Below are 19,826 nucleotides of genomic sequence, written 5' to 3'. Positions count from 1 at the left end.
AATATTTAAAAAAATAAATTTAAAAAATAGTTCCTTTGCTTACAAGGCCCCAAAAGTTGGGAAAGTGTCAGCATATGTCCAAAACATCCACTAAACAATAAACATTACCACTTTCAAAGAACTAATGCAGGTGGAATCAGGAAACCTCTCTCTTGCACAAAAAGAAGAAACAACAACAAAAAAATTAGTTGTCGTTAGCATTTAGTATCCCTTGGAAACAAAATCAGTGGTGATTCTATGCAGCTCCAAAAACCCAAGGGAACAGGCATCAAGAAGGTGGCAAAGGGCATACTGAAAACATAGGAATTCTTCCTTCACCTCTTAAAAAGGGAACAAGTACATTTCAGCTGTTATATGCAATATCTGTCTAATGCATTAACTTGAGCTGCATTTCACAAAGGATTTCCAGAAATGGGTCTGAGGTCAAAACTTTTGTCTACAAAGGAAATTAGAAGGAAATTGTAAGAGATAAAACACAGCTTTAGGTTCTGGCAGCTGTCCAGCTTTGTTCACTTTATTCTAACATTTTCAAGAGAATAAAAAAGTGCCTTTGGGGACTACCACATAGATGACTTCAGTCAGGACCATATACAGCCCATACTACATTTACTAACTCACCAGACCCCCACACTCACCCAACAAGTTCCTTCCCACACCACAAACTGCTTTTCAGTCCAGCTACATTCTTCTATTAGGTTTTCAAGTTAATGTTAACATTTTTTGGGAGATCAAATACCTAAAGGAAATAAAATGTCTTTCAAGTATAAGAGTAACTTTTTGGAGAAACATTTTAGATCGTTTGAAGAGATTTCATTAAATATGCTTCTTTCAGTACAATTTGCTCCAGGTTGTGGAGTAGGAACACTCCCTGCAGCACCTCTCTGCAGCCAATAAAGCACGTATCACAGAGACAATAAATACTCTCCATTTCAAGAAGCATATGCAGGCTGCTCCAAACCTTGCCTAATGTAAGGAAGGCAGGCCAGTGCTGGCCAAGGAATCATCAGGCAAGCTTTCCCACCCTCCTCCCTGATGTAATTATATATACCTCTGCTGCTCATTACACTGCACTACATCAAACAGGCCTTCAGGGCTGTGACCAGAATATGGCTTTTAAATAAAGCCTGCACTAGTAAAACAATCCCAAATACATTTATGCTTTTCAGAGCATGTTTTCAAAGTATCTGCAGTTATGTATCAGGAGTAGGACAAAAGAACAGCTTAAGTTCTGAATCCAATTAAGAGTTCAGCTAAACTGTAACTGAGGTGCTGAAACATCCCTCATCTCAAGAATTTTATTAACTTCCTAGATTTGCTACAGAATTACCCTAAACCCATTTCAACTGATGTGAGAAACTTCTAGCAGCTGTCATTTCAACAGGATGTTTTCTGTCTTCTAAGACAAACTGTTCACTAACAGGAGCCACAAGATCTAACAACATCACTCAGACAACTTCTTCTTTGGAAGTGCAAGCAAATGAATTGAAGTTGCCTCTTATCAGGAAAAAGTTAGAGAACTATTTAATACTAAGCTTGCAAGAATTAAACAAATTCTTACTTTTTTCTTTTATTGTGACGTGTAACAGAAAGCAACAAAGGTATTCTGGTTTTATCAATCTTGCTTTGGCTATTACCCAAAAAAGCCCTTTAAGAAATTCTTTGCATATCTCTTCACAGCGTAACTAACCAGTGCACACAGGAGATCCACAGCCTCTAGAACCAGTTCCTGGTGTCCAATCCGTGAGATACCCAAGTCTTCAAGGTCCTGGTGAGAAATCTGTAACAATTGTTCACCATTTATCTTCTCCCGTTCAAATTTATGGACATACTGCTGCAGGCAATCATCCAGGCCTACCAAAACACAAAAGAGAGACAAGGGGACATTAGTAACAAACAAACAAACAAACAAACCCCTCCCCCCCCCAAAAAACAAACTTGCAAACGGCAGGAATTTTAAGTTCATATAATATACAATGCAAAATTATGAAGGAAACTTGCAGTGTGACTGAGGTTGTGCCACAGGAGCACAGAAATACAGCACATAAGTCATGGGGATCTTGGGGTCACCTAAGTCAAGGCACAACCTGCCTGCTCCTTGTGGATCAAGCTCAGCCAGTGAAAATGTGCTTTGTTGTCTACATAGGCAAAGTGACCAAGGGACATACACATCAGGGTAACCCAAACCCTGAGGGGCATAGCAGCAACAACAAAAATAACAACCGTCCAAAGATCCAGGGCAAGGCAAGAACAAAGACCTTGCCCAATGCCTGTTAAAAAAGCAAAGAAACAAAAGCATAAAATGATGAGAAGGAAAATGACCAAAAAAAAAAATAAAACACAAAGGCAAAGCAATCAAAAGGATGTTTGGCTCAAGTCTCATTATTACCTTGATTTATAAGAGCCTGCAGCTTCCTGAAGCAGCCATTGCTTCCCCTTTCTGAGGATCAACAACACACACCAGTAAGAAATCTAAATAATTTTTCTATCTAGAAGTATTTTTAAAACAGTTTAGACTATTTTGTCCCAGCAATATCCCCAAAATCCTCACTTTAAACAATGATTCTATGATCCTGTTCTCTACAGTAGGTTTTTCCAAGTGATTACAGAAAGTGTTTCTGGTTTTTATCTCATTTTACTCTAAGCTTCATGTGTTAATCCTGTTTCCTTGTGTATTTTCCTTACTTCCTCTGTTGTTTAAGAGCCTGTGAACAGCAACAATCTGGGGGAGAATTTGGATGGATGTGTTCTTTTTTAAATGTTTCAGTGCTCTTGTAACTCTGTTCCCCTTCAATATTTTGGCTGGAGCAAAAGGAACAGACCCAATTAGGTCTGTTTCACAGGAATACACCACACTCATTGAAAACACTTGACATGAGCAAAAATTCAAATAACATATTTGACGTCTTCTTTGTATTGTCCAATACAGCTACATTGTTTTACCATTCCTTTTTAAAAAAAGGTTGAACCTTTACTTGAATAAAGGATGTTTATGCACAACTCCGGTTCAAAAGGAAACCATTGAGATGGACAGGATATCAAACGCAGCAGATGAGAAACACGAACAGCATGCTGAACTACAGAGAAACAAGAGCCAAAACACCAGCACTCAGCTCCACTCGTGGGGCTGCAGCAGCAGCCTGGAAAAGAAGCACTCCCAGCACACTCTACCACCAAGAAAACACTTGACTCAAACCACAAAGGGAGTTTGAGGAGTCACATGAAACAAATTCACGCCCAAACAGTGGCAGGAGCAGGCACAGCTTCCCCACAGTGCCTGCTCACATCACACGGATGTGCAGAGGACGGGCTCCCAAGGCACAGCCTGACTGTGGTGGACACACACCACTCCATCTTCCAAGTCAATGAGGACAGACACCCCTTCACCTGACTCGGGCAAGCTTAATTACTGGAGTAAATCAACATCTGGCTGAACAAGCTCAGCTCCTCCCTGTGCAGAGCTACCAGCGCACACAGCTTGATTTTTAAGCGTAATTATGAATGGAAAAACCTGCATGCAAGTCTAGCAGAGTCTCCCAGGGCTACAGTTGCTCAGGGTGCACTCTTGTTTCTTCCCATATGTCTTGGCAAAGCTGCACAAATTTTGAAAATTGAGCCCACTGTTCTCTTTCCCACAGGCACCAAATTCCTCTTTAGGCTATACAAACTCTTTTCCCAGGAAAAATAATTTAAAAAAAATAACTGGCCTTCATTATTTAACAATTTATTTTTTCAAACAAATTCACAACCATGGCTGACATACAGTGCACATATTTGGCATTCCCAATTTTTATTGCTGCCTCACAGACCACTGTTTCCCATCATTTGCTCTTGTAAGCCCATAGTTTCCATTACAAACTACACAAGCACCTAAAATAAAACACTTCATTCAGCATGCAGTCAAGGTTTTATTTTTTACTGTTTTTTTAATGCAGTTTGGATTTTGCCTACTATCCTTTCTAGAACTTCATTCTATGCTAAAACGTGGAGATTCAAATGTATATATCCTCCCCAAAAAATACAACTATGGGTCTTCATTTGCCTGTGCTTTTTTTAACTCATGCTTGCCCATTCTTGATGGTCTATTAAAAAATAAAGGGCTACTTTAAAAAAAAAAATTTAATCAAGAGCCCTTAAAAACAGTACTTTTATAACCACACTGTAGGACTATATTTAATAAAATAAGATATTACAATATTGCACAAATGTTGACTCAAAATAGGCAATACAGAGGCACAACTGCTCAGCTAGACTTGTATTGAAGATTAAATTACAAAACTGTGCAAAGCAGGAAGTGAAGACAGATCCACTAACTCATGTACTGGTAGATAGTTTAAGATGAGCTTACCAGCATTAGGAAAATTGTTATTATTTTTACTAAGAAACCTAGGGGGAAATATCAAACATTTTAATTGAGATTGATCACATTTTATAGACTATAGTTTAATTTTCCATGATATGAATGAAATGTCTAATCACATGGGAATTAAACACATCATGTGCAAACCACACTTCCAAGAGGGAAGAGAGAAGGGAGGAAGGAGGACTCAGAACCCAATTCAATAAATTTTAATAATATTTAAGCAAAGTTTTAAAATCAGCATTCACAGGTCACCAGTAGTCTAAATGAACTGCTTATTTTTCCCTTCTTCCACACATCTCTATATTCTTTCCATATATTTTTTCCACGAACTTCAGAGCCTTATGGAGACTTGGTATTGCCAATTGCAATGTCTGGATATTGCTGAAGAACTTAGATGAATTAAAAACAATAAAAAAGCAAGTCGACATCACTTAGATAAATTCTTACATTATTTGAAAGACACTTTCTTATATGCCAGGTCACTTTCAACAGTGCAATATTAGCAGGTTTAAGCAAGAAAGTAGTTTTCTGTATTTCTGATAAAATAGAATTAAGACTGACATTGAAAACAGGTATCTATATTTATCTCCTTTATCCACTGAAGAGCCTTTCTCAAAACTAACCTATTAATTTTCAACTCAAAATGTGTTTAAAAAGCATTTGTCTCAATCACGTGTGAAATCTTTACATTATTGCACATACAACAAAATCATGCACAAAAGAATGTCCTTTCTATTTATGTAATTGTTAGAGAATGAGGAAAGGTATAAATAAAAATAGCAATTGCAGAATATTATTCAAGTTTTAGAACACTAGTAGCAGAGATTAACTGGGGGAGGGAGAGTGAGAGAAACAGACTAATTCAGTTAGGTTTTCACAACTCACACAGCACTTTCTGATGAACAGCAGTGTAATTTGAACAAAACTCCCCCCAAAATTTTGGCAGGTGTAGAGATGTGCAATAGATCCTAAGAACTGTCTAGACTTTCCTGTCTAAAATAACCACCAAGAAAAGCACCCCTGGAGACATTCAATACCTTGCATTCATGCAAAAACATTAGGACAGAACTTACACTTAAGGATTTGCACTGATACCAATCTCAGTCTGTTTCCACAATTAAGAAAGTTATTTTGTATAAGAATTGAGAGGAAGAAAGAGACAACTTGGAGGGAGTTATGGGTGAGGCTTGGTTCCCAGCCATAACTATCGGTTTTCTTTTCAGACACAATTAACATTTCTATAGTTGAGAGACATCAGCCATCGGGCAGTGGCATACCTGACTCCCCAAAAACTAGAGAGGTGTGTTTTGTGAGCAGAGTCCTTAAAAAAGCTGAGTTGGACACTACCAAACAATTTACTTACCATAAAGCAACAATTAGCTAATCCATTACAGGCACAGCTGACTTACCACCTCCTTTTCCCTCCCTCACTCTCTTTTCTTGTGATACTACATTCAGCAGACAGTGGCATCTGTGATCTCTTTTCTTGTGATACCACAGTCAAGTGTCCGACACAGCAGGGCAGAGGGAGCAGAGAGCAAGGAAGGGAGGAAGGGACTGAGGAAGGCACGGGAAGGGGAAGCTGCAATGTGGCAGGGATTAATTTACGTGCATTTAAGAACAGATTCTCGGGACAGCTCATAAAACGCCAAAAGTTGACAGCAGGAAGCGGGAGGAGCTCAAGCCACTTGAACAGAGGAAGAACTCACAAGTACAAAAGCTTTTCCTTACCTAGCAGGAATATGGGGATCATTGCTCACTGCCTCAAGGAAACAAAGTGTTATTATGATCATGTTCTCTCCTCTGTTGGGCCACTCTAACAGGCAGGCAGCACCTGGCATCTCAGCACAGAACCAAGGTTCAGCTACAGCCCTCATCCCATTAAGGGGCTCCCTGGGACCTTGGATAGCCTGTTAGGACAGGACTGCCAAAGTCATCTTTGCCTCTTCACCTTTAAACTGACCTTCCCACCTAAAAAAGTCACTTATTCTGGTCTCCTCTTCAGGGTCTATATAGTTGACATTTTTAGTATCAAAAGATTCCCTGCACACATCAATTTCATCCCTCCCAAGCCTTGAAAGATAATCAGTTGCATGAGAATCTTTGGGATATCCCATGGTGCCATTATACTGTCATTTACATTCCACATCATTTTGTAACAGCTACTGTGATAGCTTCCTCTATCAGAGATCATTTCCTCTATTTCCAGGACTGGAAGAAATTAATCAAAGATAAAGAAGGAGGGAATCAGGACAGCAAATATACACTAGAAAGAGACAATAACTACTTCATAAGCAGATAAACCAGCACCTGAGATGGCAAATGAAAATAAGGAAAAAGGGTCTGCAAGGCAGCTGAAAGCTGAAGCAGCTCAGTAGGACAGATACAGGGTGAAAAGAAATAAGAAAAGTTCAAGAGAAGAAAATAAATACATGGTTTTCTTTAATATAGAACACAGTGGGAAGGTTTTACACAATAACATCACAGATGCCATTCTTCTCCTGGAGTATCACAAACAGAGCCAGGGATAACTTTAACAGAGGAATTCAAGGATCTTTTAAAGGAGGATAAAAAAATTAAATCTAGAGCAGTCAGTAGAATCTTATTTCACTAATAATTTGATCCTAGGTAGGAACTGACTTCCTAGGATCCACATGCCTGATTGTTAGCTATCATCAATGTTTTCATATAAATCTTTCCAAAAGTTTCTGAAACAGAAGTTTAGTTATCAAGTAGTGTCTAGTACAAATGTGAAAAAAACTTCCTCGTTCCACTTTTTACTCTCATGTAATTTTAAAATCAGTCATAACACTGCCACCATCTGAAGTATCAATCACTTATAAAACAAAACAACACATAATCAAAGAGCAAGAGCTTCTTATTAGCACCATGGAAAAATGTCTCCAGCCTAACCAGATTGTTTATTAAGTAAGCTCTCCTCATGTAGTCAATTGTAAGAAACTCTTCTTACAATTGCAGGTGTGAGCACCTGCATTCTGAAGAGGCAGGCACAACATGCTGCCTCACCAGGCACTGGGCACAGCTTTGCTGAGCACAGGCACTGCCAAGAGCTGTGCAGAAGTTTCTTGTCAGTCTCCCCATCACACAGGGATGGTAGCAGACAAATTGCTGGGCCCTGCCTGCCAGTCAGGATGCAAAGGGCAGCTCTCTCATTAAGGTCACAGCAGGACAGAGGGAAATGGTGGAGCCTCCAGCCTCGATAATGAGTGCTTTACTGTCCCCTCTGTAATCCCTCCTGACTGACAGTTGCACAGAAAGGCTTTTGCAACATGTTTCTATTTTCAGTATTTTCAACTAATATATTTAGCCCGGAAAAACAAGCTCCATACTCATGCATTCATGTTACCTCAAAATAAATCCATTCATTCCATTCAAATCCATCCATAAATCCCTTAGCTTTTTTTTTTTTTTTTTTTAGCACAAAACTGAAAGCTTTGCCTTGTAATAAAAGAACTCGTGGGTAAATTTGGGTTGTAAGCTATCCCAATCAGAAGGGAAACAGAGACTATGTTTAACCTTTAGTTGCTCAGTATAGATACAATCTTAGACTGACAGCCCTTGTGTTATGCTACACTTTTTATCAGTGCTCCCTACAAAGCCACTGATTGCAACCATTCTGGCAGTGCCTATTACTTGGTCCAGACAGTAAATCTGAGGACAACTCTAAGCTTTAGCACTTGACAATCACAAAGTATCTTCAGAAAGAGTCAAAATAGCTTGCTGAACCCTTCCAATACTCCAGAAGTTTTATAAGGCAAGACTTCTCTCTACAGGAGCCAGAAAAATTAACTCGATTTTTCCTCAAAAAATATTTTCAGGAAACTAAGCAGACATGGAATAAGTTTTACAGAAGAAAATACTTTGGGGAGAAGGACATGATAAAGGCCTGTAAAGCCAGAAGTGGCCAGAAAGAACACAGATTGCTCATCATCTCTTCCAACACAGGAATCAGAGTGAAGCAAGCATGTAACAGGTCAAAACAAGTCATAAAGGAGTGACTCTTCCTTCACACAGCAGTATGCAATGAATGCTCAACATCCATACACAGATTCAGGGAAAGGTGAAGAGGTTCATGAAACAAAGTGCCACAGAAGCCAAGTCTGACCCTGACAGATTTAAACAGAGATGGTTTAAGGCTTGAGGAATGGGAAATGCAAGAGGAAATACAGTGTTTCATCTTTCCTCTTATATTGCTTAATTTATTCCTTTTTGGCAAACATTCTGGACAGGACACTTAGCTAGGCAGCACAGAACACAGGACTATCACAGCTGTGCCATACACAGCACCAAAACATAGATGGCAGCTTCCCTTTTAATTACTTTTAGAACCACAGAACTGTGTGGGTTGGAAGGGACCTTAAAGATCATCTATTTTCACATTATTCTCTCCACAGCCTCCCAGTATGGGCAGGGACATCTTCCAGTGGACCAGATGGCTCAAAGTCCCATCCAGCCTGGCACCAAACATTTCCAGGGATGGGGCACCCACAACTTCTCTGGGCATCTTGTTCCAGTGCCTCGCCCTTCTCACAGCAAGGATGAGCTCCTATTCTAAGACTTGAGAAAACTGTCTCTCTTCACTTATAAAAACTACTCTTGGTTTTAACATTTTCTGTAAGAGTGACACAAGATTTTCCCAAAAAGGCAAAACTCTGTATAGAGTAATTGGAGTTGGGAAGGTAGAGGGGAAGAAGACAAAGCTATACACTAATACTGAATTGTGATATCAATTTAAGCCAAAGATAGATCCAAAGCTTTTTCAGACTGGTTTAAAAAAATGCAGCCAAAAATTTACCCTAGTAATACTAGGAAATAGATCACAGTGAATCACACAGCTGCTCTCATGGGTTAAGGAATCTAGATTGAGATATTAACAGCAAATGGAAAATTGCTAGAGTGAATTAATTTATAAATTGCAGCTTTGATTGACAATGAGTGAATTTGCATCAGAACTCCAAAAAGAGATTTGACATAGAGAAATGGTAGTGTACAATAAGCAGTGATAAAGGCAACTCTGTAATAGTTGAGAAGTTAATGGTATTTAATTCCAAAATTTCAACTAAAATTCAAAGTAAAGTTGACTTTTCTTTCTTTTTAATAGCTCCTTTTCAGATAATTCATGAAAAAAATTGGGGTGGAGAAAGAGAAACTTATTTCTAACATTTTCCATAGGGGGGTTATTATTATGACATAGCTTTGAGACTTCAAATTAAAGGCAAAATTGAAATGCAATGTTACAGAAAAGTGAGTAGTGATAGCATGTCATGTATCTAAAAAAAAAAAAGGAAGAGGGAAAACACAACTGGAATACAGCATAACATCATAAAGGTTTGACCAGAAAAGACAGGTATCAGTATATACATGCAGTCATGCTTTTCACTAGCAAAACTGGACTGGATATCTGTGCAAAGCTGTGGGGCCCTAGGCCACAACCCCGTGGGGCTTTGGTGCCATCACATTCACTGGTATCACCCACTTCCCTAAGAGACTGACTCATCTGTGAATATTCAGCCATTAAATCTCATTTGGCTTCCAGGGGTGAAATTTTCACTCACCTGGGAGAGAGAGGGAAGAGATGAGACACCCCCTTGTTAAGGAGTTACCACTCAGCCCCAGGCAGTCAGACTCCATGGTGCTACCCCAAATACTCATCCTGGGAAAAAATGGGTTTCCAAGAAAGAACAGAAACCACAAACAAGAGTTCATACTCAAAAAAACAGCAGCATGATATCTTGCTGCCAGCATTTCAGCTGTAACTGTAACTCTTTGCTAATCCCACAACCAGAAAAAGGACTCCTGACCAGAGAAAGATGAAGGGTGAAAAAAGAAGAGAACCGATGCAAACGATTTTTTCCTGCTGACTTTGGTGTATGCTCTGCATGCATCTGGGATTAAGGTTCATATGATGTAGTAGCTTCACACAGGGCAACACTCACTCTTTGATTTTCCCTTTGTAAGAATCAACTGCATCACTCACTGACCAGCTACATGTTGCAAAATCAATCTTTCCATGCTTTAACAGATTTTGTTTGGCACATTACACGAATGAGGTGGAAGCAGAGCATATCCACATGTTCTGGGCAGACAGACCTGGCACTCTTAGTTTTAACAGAACATGCAATAAAAGCCAACACTCAGCAAATGCATGCAACACATCATTAAAACAGAGAACACACCTGCTTTAGGCAGACAAGCCCAAATAGCTTCCTAGCTAATAATGCCACAGGATGTCATCAGGGACACTTCTGACAACATCCTCCCTCACCTCACAGTAAAAACAATATCCTACTTGTGGCAAGGTGCAACTTGTATTCATCTGCTGGGTGCAGCACAAGCAAGGCAATATGAACCAAATACAATGGCAGTATGCTGTAGCTGTAAATGAGGCCCTTTTATTTGTTGCTCCAGTATCACTTAAGAACTACTATAAACTCCAAACTGAAACAAGAAATCATCTTTTTTTCCCCAATATACATGGAGAAGTGTGCCTATTTGTCTGTTGGTTGCATTTAAAACAGTGGTACTTACATGGGTTTAGAATGGCCCTGACTAACACACAAGCACTTCAGCCAGCATCACCCAGATCTTGTTATTCTTTCTCATCCTAATTCTTTACCATTACATCTAGCAATCAACTTACACCCCTCCAAAAAAATTATTTTAAACCCACAGAGCATATTGTAGTAGACTACTGCAATGGCAGAAAAAATTGCACATTTTAATAAAAAATAAGGGGGTTTTAAACAAAAAAAGATGGTTCTTGAACAAATTCATGCAAACTTTTGATAGCTATCATGCCCAGAGAAACAAACCTTATGTTTGTCACAACCTAATAAAATGGTTTTGCTGGTGAAGACATGACTGACAGTGTCAGCAAATACAGAGCTTTCTGCACAGTAGAAGCATAATCAATCACTCAGTGTGGCTTTACATTTGCATACATTATGTGAGGCAAGAAAGACAACCAAATACCTGTACTGAGAGAGATGCAACAGGACTTAAAATACTGCCAGCTTCTTCCTACACCCTAAAGAGTTATCTTCTTAAATGGTTTGCAACTGATACAGTGACTAAACTAATGATGTTGCTTAAACAGGGCATCACCAGAAGTGAGTTACTTTATTACACCAGCATACAGCATACATCAATTTCACTCACACACTGAGTGTTGAACTGCTCCACATACATCAGAATATATTAATATGTCCTATGGACTGCTAGTGACACAACATATCATCCTCATGTACTGTGCCAAAACTCTGACAATGAAACTTTCGCCGCAGTTTCAATGTGGGGAATCTGTTCCACCCTGAGTTTGAAAACCACACTCCTCTTGGATACCCCCAAGTTGTTTCCCAACAACTCAAAGAAATACTAAGTCTTTCTCCAGCAGAAAAAAAGCAAGTGGTAAAATCAAAAGCAAAAAGTGGAGAAAACCAGATGATTCTGGTATTCATTTTTCTCAGCCCACTAAGGTTTTTTTTCCACACTAAGTACACTTTAAGACATGCTGGTCAAGCCATTTTAAATTGTACTCAGACAGGAGTTTGCAACTTCTATAGTCCCAGTAGATCTATTCACCAAAAAACTGTTTTGCTTCATTGATGCAAATAAAGCTTTGCCTAGGCACAGTAGAGTTTTGGCAAGAATGAAAGCACACTGTTATCTGGCCATTGAAAGCTGAAGTTGAGAAAAATCTACAAACAAGGCCTTTGTCCCCCCCTCCACAGAGTGCTTGACTTTATAGGGAATCACTCCCCTTCACCATGTGTTCCCTCCTGTGCAGGGCACACAGGATGACTGCTGCAGAAACAAAGCACTCATGGGCACACCACAGCCCCATTTGTCCCCTTCTGCAGCCAGGTGGCAACAGGAACAGGGATGGGAGAACAGTTGCCATGTCAGCTTCAGGCTGGTCCAGCACCCTGACTCACTCTCTTAGTGAGGAGGCCTCATGCAGGAGGACAAACACGACCTCAAAAGATTCACTGGATCCCAGACAGCACAAAGAGATGCACAGGTGGTTACTGCCAACTCACTTTTACCAAAACCTGGGGTAAAGCTCCCCCACATCACCAGAGAGACTTGGCCCAGCCATGTAACATCAACATCTTGCAAGCAGAAGGCAAGCCATGAGGATGCCTGTGCCTCAACTATGCAATAGGACTCTAAAAGCTCAGCAGCAGCAGCAGCTTCAGCCAGTATAATGAGCTGCAAATTGGAAAAACACACAGGAGGACACAACCCAGTCTGCCATCTCTGCTATGGAGTTACTGCAAAACACAAGGGCAAAAGATGCAGGGGTGGGGGACAGAGAGCAGAAAATGGCACAACTACGGCCAGGAGAGCTCCTCCATCTGAAACCTGGCTCGTGCTTTGTGAGACCCCCCGCACACTCCGCACCAGACTGGCTGCAGACCCCACTCAGAGATGTGTATTTCCTCACAACCATTAACAGCTCCAAAGAGAAGCCCAAAAGAAATCTCACTGCTGCTACTAACAGATACAGCTGTTTTCACTAAATCAATGCAACCGCAGAGGAAATACATTTCCCAGAATTTTCCAGCTCACACAACTATGCTGAATTTGTGGTGTGGTTTCTTTTTAATACCACTATTCTAACACACACATCTTACAGGAGAATTTTTACTCAAGTCTTTAAAACACCACCATTTTGCTTACAGAAATATAATAGCACTGAACATGAAATAGTTCTAATGTTAGATATGGAGTCATTCACAAGATTACAAGAACCAGATGCTTTTTTTGTTTAAGGGAAACAATTTAATTTTGTTTTATTGTTCAAGTGGAATACATATTGCAGCTTAATCCATAGCAGGAATAGGAAATTGTTTCAATCTCCAGAGGCAAAAACTCTAGAAGCTGTGGAAATTATGGAATTCGGACTCAGTCTGTAGTTCATGATGTATGGCTGAAGACCACCTCTTTAGTCTTATTCTTCCCATTGTCCAGTCTCTCCTCTCTCCAACACCCCTGGTCCCCTACTTTCTCACCTCTGAATCACAGAGCAGGTGAAGTTGGAAGGCACCATGGTGGGGTCTCCTGATCCAACATCCCAGCACTGCACCACCTGCACCTTGCCAGAAAACCCGCCAGGTCCATAGCAAAAGGGAGGAAAACTGTAGGTGATGAGGGAGTCTCACCATGTGCTCTGGCTGTACCTGAGCATATTCTGGGAGGAATGCCGGGGCACCAGAGAAACACTGCAAATAGCAGGCTGGACCAACATTCCCTATTCCTGGCACACTAGTGTACCACCTGGCAGCAAATTACACCATGCAAGGCACAGGTTTAGGCATAGCTTGGGGAATTATGGTGCCACACAGGGGGGAAGCAGTGCAGGACTGCACTGGGCACCATGGATTTAAGGAATATAAGGCTCTTTAATGATTGATAGGACATTGGACAAAAGACAGTGTGAAGAGGGTCCCGCGGAGAGTCAGCCAAGTAACGACAAGCACACCAATATGGCTACATGTCCTTCCACTTCATTTGGCAATCTTGTCATATTTATGCTTCCATACACTGTTTCACGTGACTACTGCCCAACACTCATTGGTTAAGTGGCTGCAATCATGCCTACACATTACTTGCTGTCGGGTGTCACACTGTAAGCGCTTTGGCTAGGGTGTGCTAACTTAGCGTTTTCATATCTTGCTTGGCATCCGGCTTTGTCCTTGCACAGTGTTCATTCTTCCTTGTTCTATGTGTTTGAGGACGATACATGGTCTTCAAAGTAACTCTGTAATCTGCAGGCCAGGGTTGTCCAGTCCCTGCAGGAGTACAGCATGTGCTTGTTCTGCCAAGAATTCCTCTACAACAGTGAATGCTACAAAAGAGAGGACAGGGAGGAACCCAATGTGGTATAGGACGTAGGGTTGCACTGCTTGCAAAAAAACCCCAAAAAAACAACAAAACATTTAACTCCTTACAAAAGGTATGTTTGGCAGGTTTCACTCCAACTCTCACATATCCTTAATCCAGTTTTCCAAGCAGCAGACATTGAAGTTGAACTTACAAATCTTCCTACCGTTGTACTTTTCCAGTTTACCTAACTTCACTATTACTATAAAGTAATTCACAATCAAATTCAAACAATTTTCACGAGAGCAGACGTAGGAACACTCATGGACAACTTAATGAGCCTTTTCCCTTATAGACTCTTGGAATTTCAATTGTAATGTTAATGCATTCACAGTAACATAAAGCTTACACCAGCACCATCACAAGATGAAACTTCAAGGTGTCAAAAATTCAAAGGTGTCTGAAAGAGGAAGTGTTTCTGCTTCACAGAGAGGTAACTCCAGTAGAACAGTCACCTGTATTTCCACCTATATTATTTTTCACCTACTGACACTTCAAAGCAGTGTTTCTTCAGTTCATTATTTTAATGCATTAAACTATTCTCTTTGTCTACAAGGCATCCCTGAATTCTTATGAATAATCAAGTTTTCCTCATACTGAGATTTTTCTGTGCCACTATACAGTTGGCCGGGGTTTTTTGTTTGATCTGTACGATTTTGTGTAAGTTTTTTGTTTGGTTTTTCTTATTATAAGAACAATGTTACACTTAGGGTTTTTTTAGCAAAATACCATTTTCTCCGTAGGTTAACTTTTTTTATTAGGGATGGCTTTCATACCAAACTAATTATTCAAGTTTAAAAAAAAGTACAAAACATAATTCCCATGACTGTGTCAGTCAACAAAAAGTCAATAGCTGAAAGAGCATGAACTGGTAGATAACAGAAACCCTTACAAGAGGCACAAACTGGCAGATACCTCCTAAAACCCTCAAGCCATTCACAGAGAAAATGTGCTACCCTAGTGGTTGATCCACCTTGTAAGCACCATACTTCTGCATGCTAAAAACAACTATTCTCTGTTTCAGTTATGCCAAACTTCACATCAGCCACTCTACTGCTATATAGTAACCAAGGGGAAGGATTTTCTAAATTGGCTTTTAAATAAGACTGAATGGATCAGATGGCATTTGTGAAAGTGGTACATAGCCACTTAACAGCCTCTCTTCCAAGAGATTATTAAATGGACAATCTCCCCTTAAAGCTTTGAGTTCTGTATTTGCAAAACAAATGCAAGAAGGGATGAAAATCCCATAAATGGTTTGCATTTGCAGTGCCTGACACAATTCAGTCGTTTGGGAGCACCCCACATGAGTGTGTGCATGAATGTGGAAGATGGCATGCAATCTTTCACAATAGGCCCTGATGCTGAACCTGTAACATTACTTGAAATACCAAAAATAACCTATTGTCCCCCTGCTGCAATAAACAGGTTAAAAACAGGCTAGAAGCATACAGATGTAAATGCTGTCCTAAAAACAATGGTTGTGATAATTTTTACACCTGTTTTTTCAATACAATGTACTTCCCTCCCTAATTTCTATTACTAGGGTCACCTAGACATTTTCTTATTTTTCTTCTACTTTCTGCTCCACTTGCATTTCAAATAGCATTAAGTTTAAAGGAGCACATCAAGCATCCTCTTCGTGCTCATATTTCTTTGCAAATCAGTATCAAGAACATAAGCAATGAGAAGTAATAAACACAAGGTTTCATGTGAAACTGAGTGTTTTGCATAGCTCCGTGACTAACATTACACTTAAAGAATGGGGTAGAAAGAAGAATTAGGTTATATTTCATGAGCATTGTAAAATATTCAATGCTTTTCTGGTCCCTGAAATATTGATTTAGAAGAAGCCAGGACATTTATTCCTAACATTTATGTTGTTTTTTAAAAATGTCATCTAGTGGATATAAGGGCTGTTTGAAACTGGAAGGTGCAAAAACTTAGAAGCAGATGTTTGCCCAGTAATAAAAAGATAATACATCCTATCTAGAAATATTAGAAGTTTTGTTTAAATGTACTTATTTGTTTTGACCAACTCCAAGTTGTCTTAGCAGCCTCTCTCCTGGATGCATACTGTATCTCTTGTATCACAGAGCCTTATTTTCAAGCTACTTTAGGAGATCAAATAACCTCTTCAAGTCCTCAGACTGGACTTCTGCAGTCAATCTGCCAGATGGTCACTGCTGAGTAGCAATCTCCAGTCAGTGACTGACTTTTTAAACTTCCAAATCATAAGAAATTGTTCACTGGGCCCAAAGTACTTGCAAACATAAATTCAGAAGTAATGCTTTGGTGCAGTACTTTGCAAGGGAAGACAGAACCTGCAACCAGGTTGAACCACTTTAACCCCTGAGAGTGCCCTTATTTGTCAGCTTTATGGAAATGGACTTTTAAGATGGTGATTTATGGAAGCTTGTTTGATCGCTCTATTCTTTTCTTACAGGCACTGCAGTGACCTTATTTACACCCGAGTTAATCATTAGGTCCTTACACGAGGTGGGGAATGGTGGGGGAATGGAAGAGAAGGAGGGGCAGAGGCAGAAAGAGGAGGGTTTATTTTCTGAATTAAAGACATTAGTGATATTTAGAAGTTGTTGAACAGCAAAGAAAGTGTCTCACACATTAATTTCTGTTTATGCAGACTTGGCTTCGCATCCCCATGAAGAGAGAGACTGCTGAGAGTGACACCTTCCCCACATCCCCTCAACTAAAACTACCAGGAAATCCACCAGCTCCAGCAGTGCCCTCTGCACCAGCAACAGAGACCAATAAGCAGAAAATTGTGAACAACTTATTTGCAAGCTATCATCACAGAAGCCACCAAGCACTCCCATCTTCTTACCATTAGCTGGAAAAGAATAAGGGCTCTCCATACAAGGGCTAAAACAAATTAAAAAAAAAAAAACTTTCTTTTTTCACATCTATAAGCATCTTCTTTACAATGGGGGGAAAAAAAGTCCAAATACCTCTGAAAATTATTGTAAAACAGACAGGAGACAAGTAAGTTATGTCAAGTAAGTGACAAGTTACCCAAGTAAGACCAACACAACAGAATATCATCTAGGAAAGATCACATTAACAGGAAAATACAAGGAATAAAGGGAAGTACAGCCAAAAGAGTAATGTTGATCAGAAATAACTACTGAAAGTTTTCATTGTAGATATTCACCCCAAAGCAGCCATTTAACAGACCTTTAGACAGCCATGCTGCTTCAACTGCAGCAAGCACAAAAAATTTCTTTGCATTATCTTCCTCTTAATGTTTATTTCAAATCAACAGAAATAGCAGTATCTCAAAAGCAAGCATTCCACAGGAGAACATTACAAGCATACAACAAACAGGGCAACATAGAAGTCTTCTAATCCCAAAATTAATCTCTCCAGATATCCCATCCCACTCATGTGAAATATGAAAGACATTTATTTTAGCCCAATGTTTTCAACCCTAAGAGATATAAAACTGTCATCAACCTCTTGGTCTGCAGACACTAAACTTCAGCTGCTGTTACCCATCTCATGCACACACACTAATCCTGCTGAAAAGATGCTGGAATGGGAGCCACAGAAACCAAAAGCATGTACTTACTTGCAAGCCAGAGCTAACAGCAGCTCCTCATTCCCTGGTCCTAGACAGTAAACTGCTCAGGCCTGGAGAGCCTATGGATAGAGGGGACAGGCCAGACCCCCACCCACCTCCATGCCAAAACCCCCAGCAAGGGAACCCTTTAGAGATAACTGCACAGCAAAACTTCCTGGCAAAGCAAAAGTCAACTTGTAAAACAGAAAACCCATCCCACCTGGAGGAAAAAAAAAAATCAACCTTCAGTCCATTCTATTTGGAGCTGGGCTTCCATCAGCCCATACATACATCTCATCACCAAGCCTCTGCCCATCTGGTTTATTGTTGTAAAGAACTTCACAATAGCATAGAGAATTACACTTCCAAAGGAATAAAATGAAAGTAAGTAAGAGCACAGAATTCAATCACATGCAATATTAATATTAATCACAACATTTACAAGCTAATTGCAGGTAACACAAAAGCACTATCCCCTTCAAAGCATGTCTCCTAAGGTGGCTGCTTCCATGCCTTGTCAGCTGTATTAGGTTATGACCCTTCCATGAGGAAAATAAGTCAACATCTTTGCAGCAAGAATAAACTTTATACTCATTATTGGTCTTTGCTGGCCCTAAAAATAAATACTATCCTTCAACAGGTCAAGCACAAAGTTATTTCATTTTCCAAAAGCAGCAACAGTACACTCTACATTATTTGTGTGTCTAGCACAAGAACCTTGTGTTCCTGATAACTTTATGTGCTTAATACGAAGCAACAATCCCTCCCGCCCTACAGCCACCACACAATTAAGAGCTCGCCTTTTCAAAGTTACAAGGTTTTTGCGGCTGAAGAATCAGTTCATTAGTCACAAGAGCTCCTTTTCTTGAACTCTGGCAATTAACACTCTGTTGCCTGTTCCCACAGTGGAAACAAAAAGAAACATTGCAAAACTGCCTGCCGCTTATCTCCCAAGAAGAAGTGGGGTGATCCCTTTAATCTGGTTTGGCTGCCTTCTCGCAGCACCATGTGGAACTGTTTTGGCTGATTGCAGCAAGGTCCATTACTCACATCTGCCTCTCCTTTGTGTGTGCACCCTTGCAAACACTGTGATTACTGTTCCACCCATGAGCAAGTCAGGGAGCAGCCTGCTGCAAGGCAACAGCTGATGCACTTGCCAGATAGCCAAGCTTTCGGATGACAACCTCCTACTCGGTTAGGAAACACGGATGCCTAGCACCCTACAGTCTGACAGTCACCAGGGAGGAATAAGTACAGGCACATGAGAATCACCAGCCATTAGCACCTGCTGATGAATGACAAGCTGAATGACATTTACAAGCTGAATGACACGACAACAACAGAAAGAAGCTGATGGTGCATACACTTTTCCATCATGGACAGATCCCCAGGAGTCACTACTGGATTCTCCTAGGAGATGCTGTCATTACTTGGATGCATAAATTACTTCATTTTAAAGAGCTCTGCAACATTTCCATTAGGAATTCTATCTTCTTAAAAGTTACTCCTTGCATTATTTTACCCAGCCCTCAGGCTGCCTTCCATGAACCAGGCCATACTGTCTTGAGGCACCAAATAAAACAGCCATTTTAAAGCATGTCACAACTGGGTCAAAAAACAAAGGTGTATCAACTGAGCAGCTGAACACCAAATCTTTGAGCTTCTCCATAATTTTATAATCACTTTAAACATCTAAAGCAATTGCTTGAAACAATTAGCTGCCTGACCCACTTTCATTATTTCATATCTTTCAGCCCTAGCTATGATGCTACTCCCTAAAACAGCAGAGACCTCAGAGTTCAAGTGCAATGCTCCAACCATAACAAAGCCAAAGGTGTCTTAAGATCATCAGTGGCAAAGCTGAGGACTCTGTCTGAACCATAGGCAAGTCTAAAATATCATTAAACTGATCAGGAGACCTACCACCTTCCCAGACAAAAAGTAGAGCAGAAGAGGGCAGGGCAGAGTCCTACAAACACC

General features: G+C 40.2%; 1 protein-coding gene across 2 annotated transcripts in view; it reads right to left on the bottom strand.

The window, feature by feature from the left end:
* CNKSR3 (CNKSR family member 3) overlaps positions 1-19,826 on the bottom strand; it is a 60,848-nt gene that overhangs the window by 31,032 nt on the left and 9,990 nt on the right. Inside the window, exons 1-2 of one of the 2 annotated variants that reach the window (XM_071435156.1) lie at positions 2,387-2,914; positions 1,688-1,851 (exon numbers count right to left, since the gene is read on the bottom strand). Coding sequence is in view for 1 of the 2 variants with exons in the window: in XM_071435148.1 (XP_071291249.1) it covers positions 1,688-1,851 (164 nt within the window). In the remaining variant the exon portion in view is untranslated. Of the gene's footprint in view, positions 1-1,687; positions 1,852-2,386; positions 2,915-19,826 lie in introns of those variants that run through there. The other variant, XM_071435148.1, reaches the window with a different exon arrangement.

The sequence above is a fragment of the Agelaius tricolor genome, unplaced genomic scaffold (genome assembly GCF_023055355.1).
Source record: "Agelaius tricolor isolate 1412-34295 unplaced genomic scaffold, bAgeTri1.0.p SCAF_1, whole genome shotgun sequence".
Classification (NCBI taxonomy): domain Eukaryota; kingdom Metazoa; phylum Chordata; class Aves; order Passeriformes; family Icteridae; genus Agelaius; species Agelaius tricolor.
This window is presented reverse-complemented; position numbering and strand designations above follow the sequence as displayed.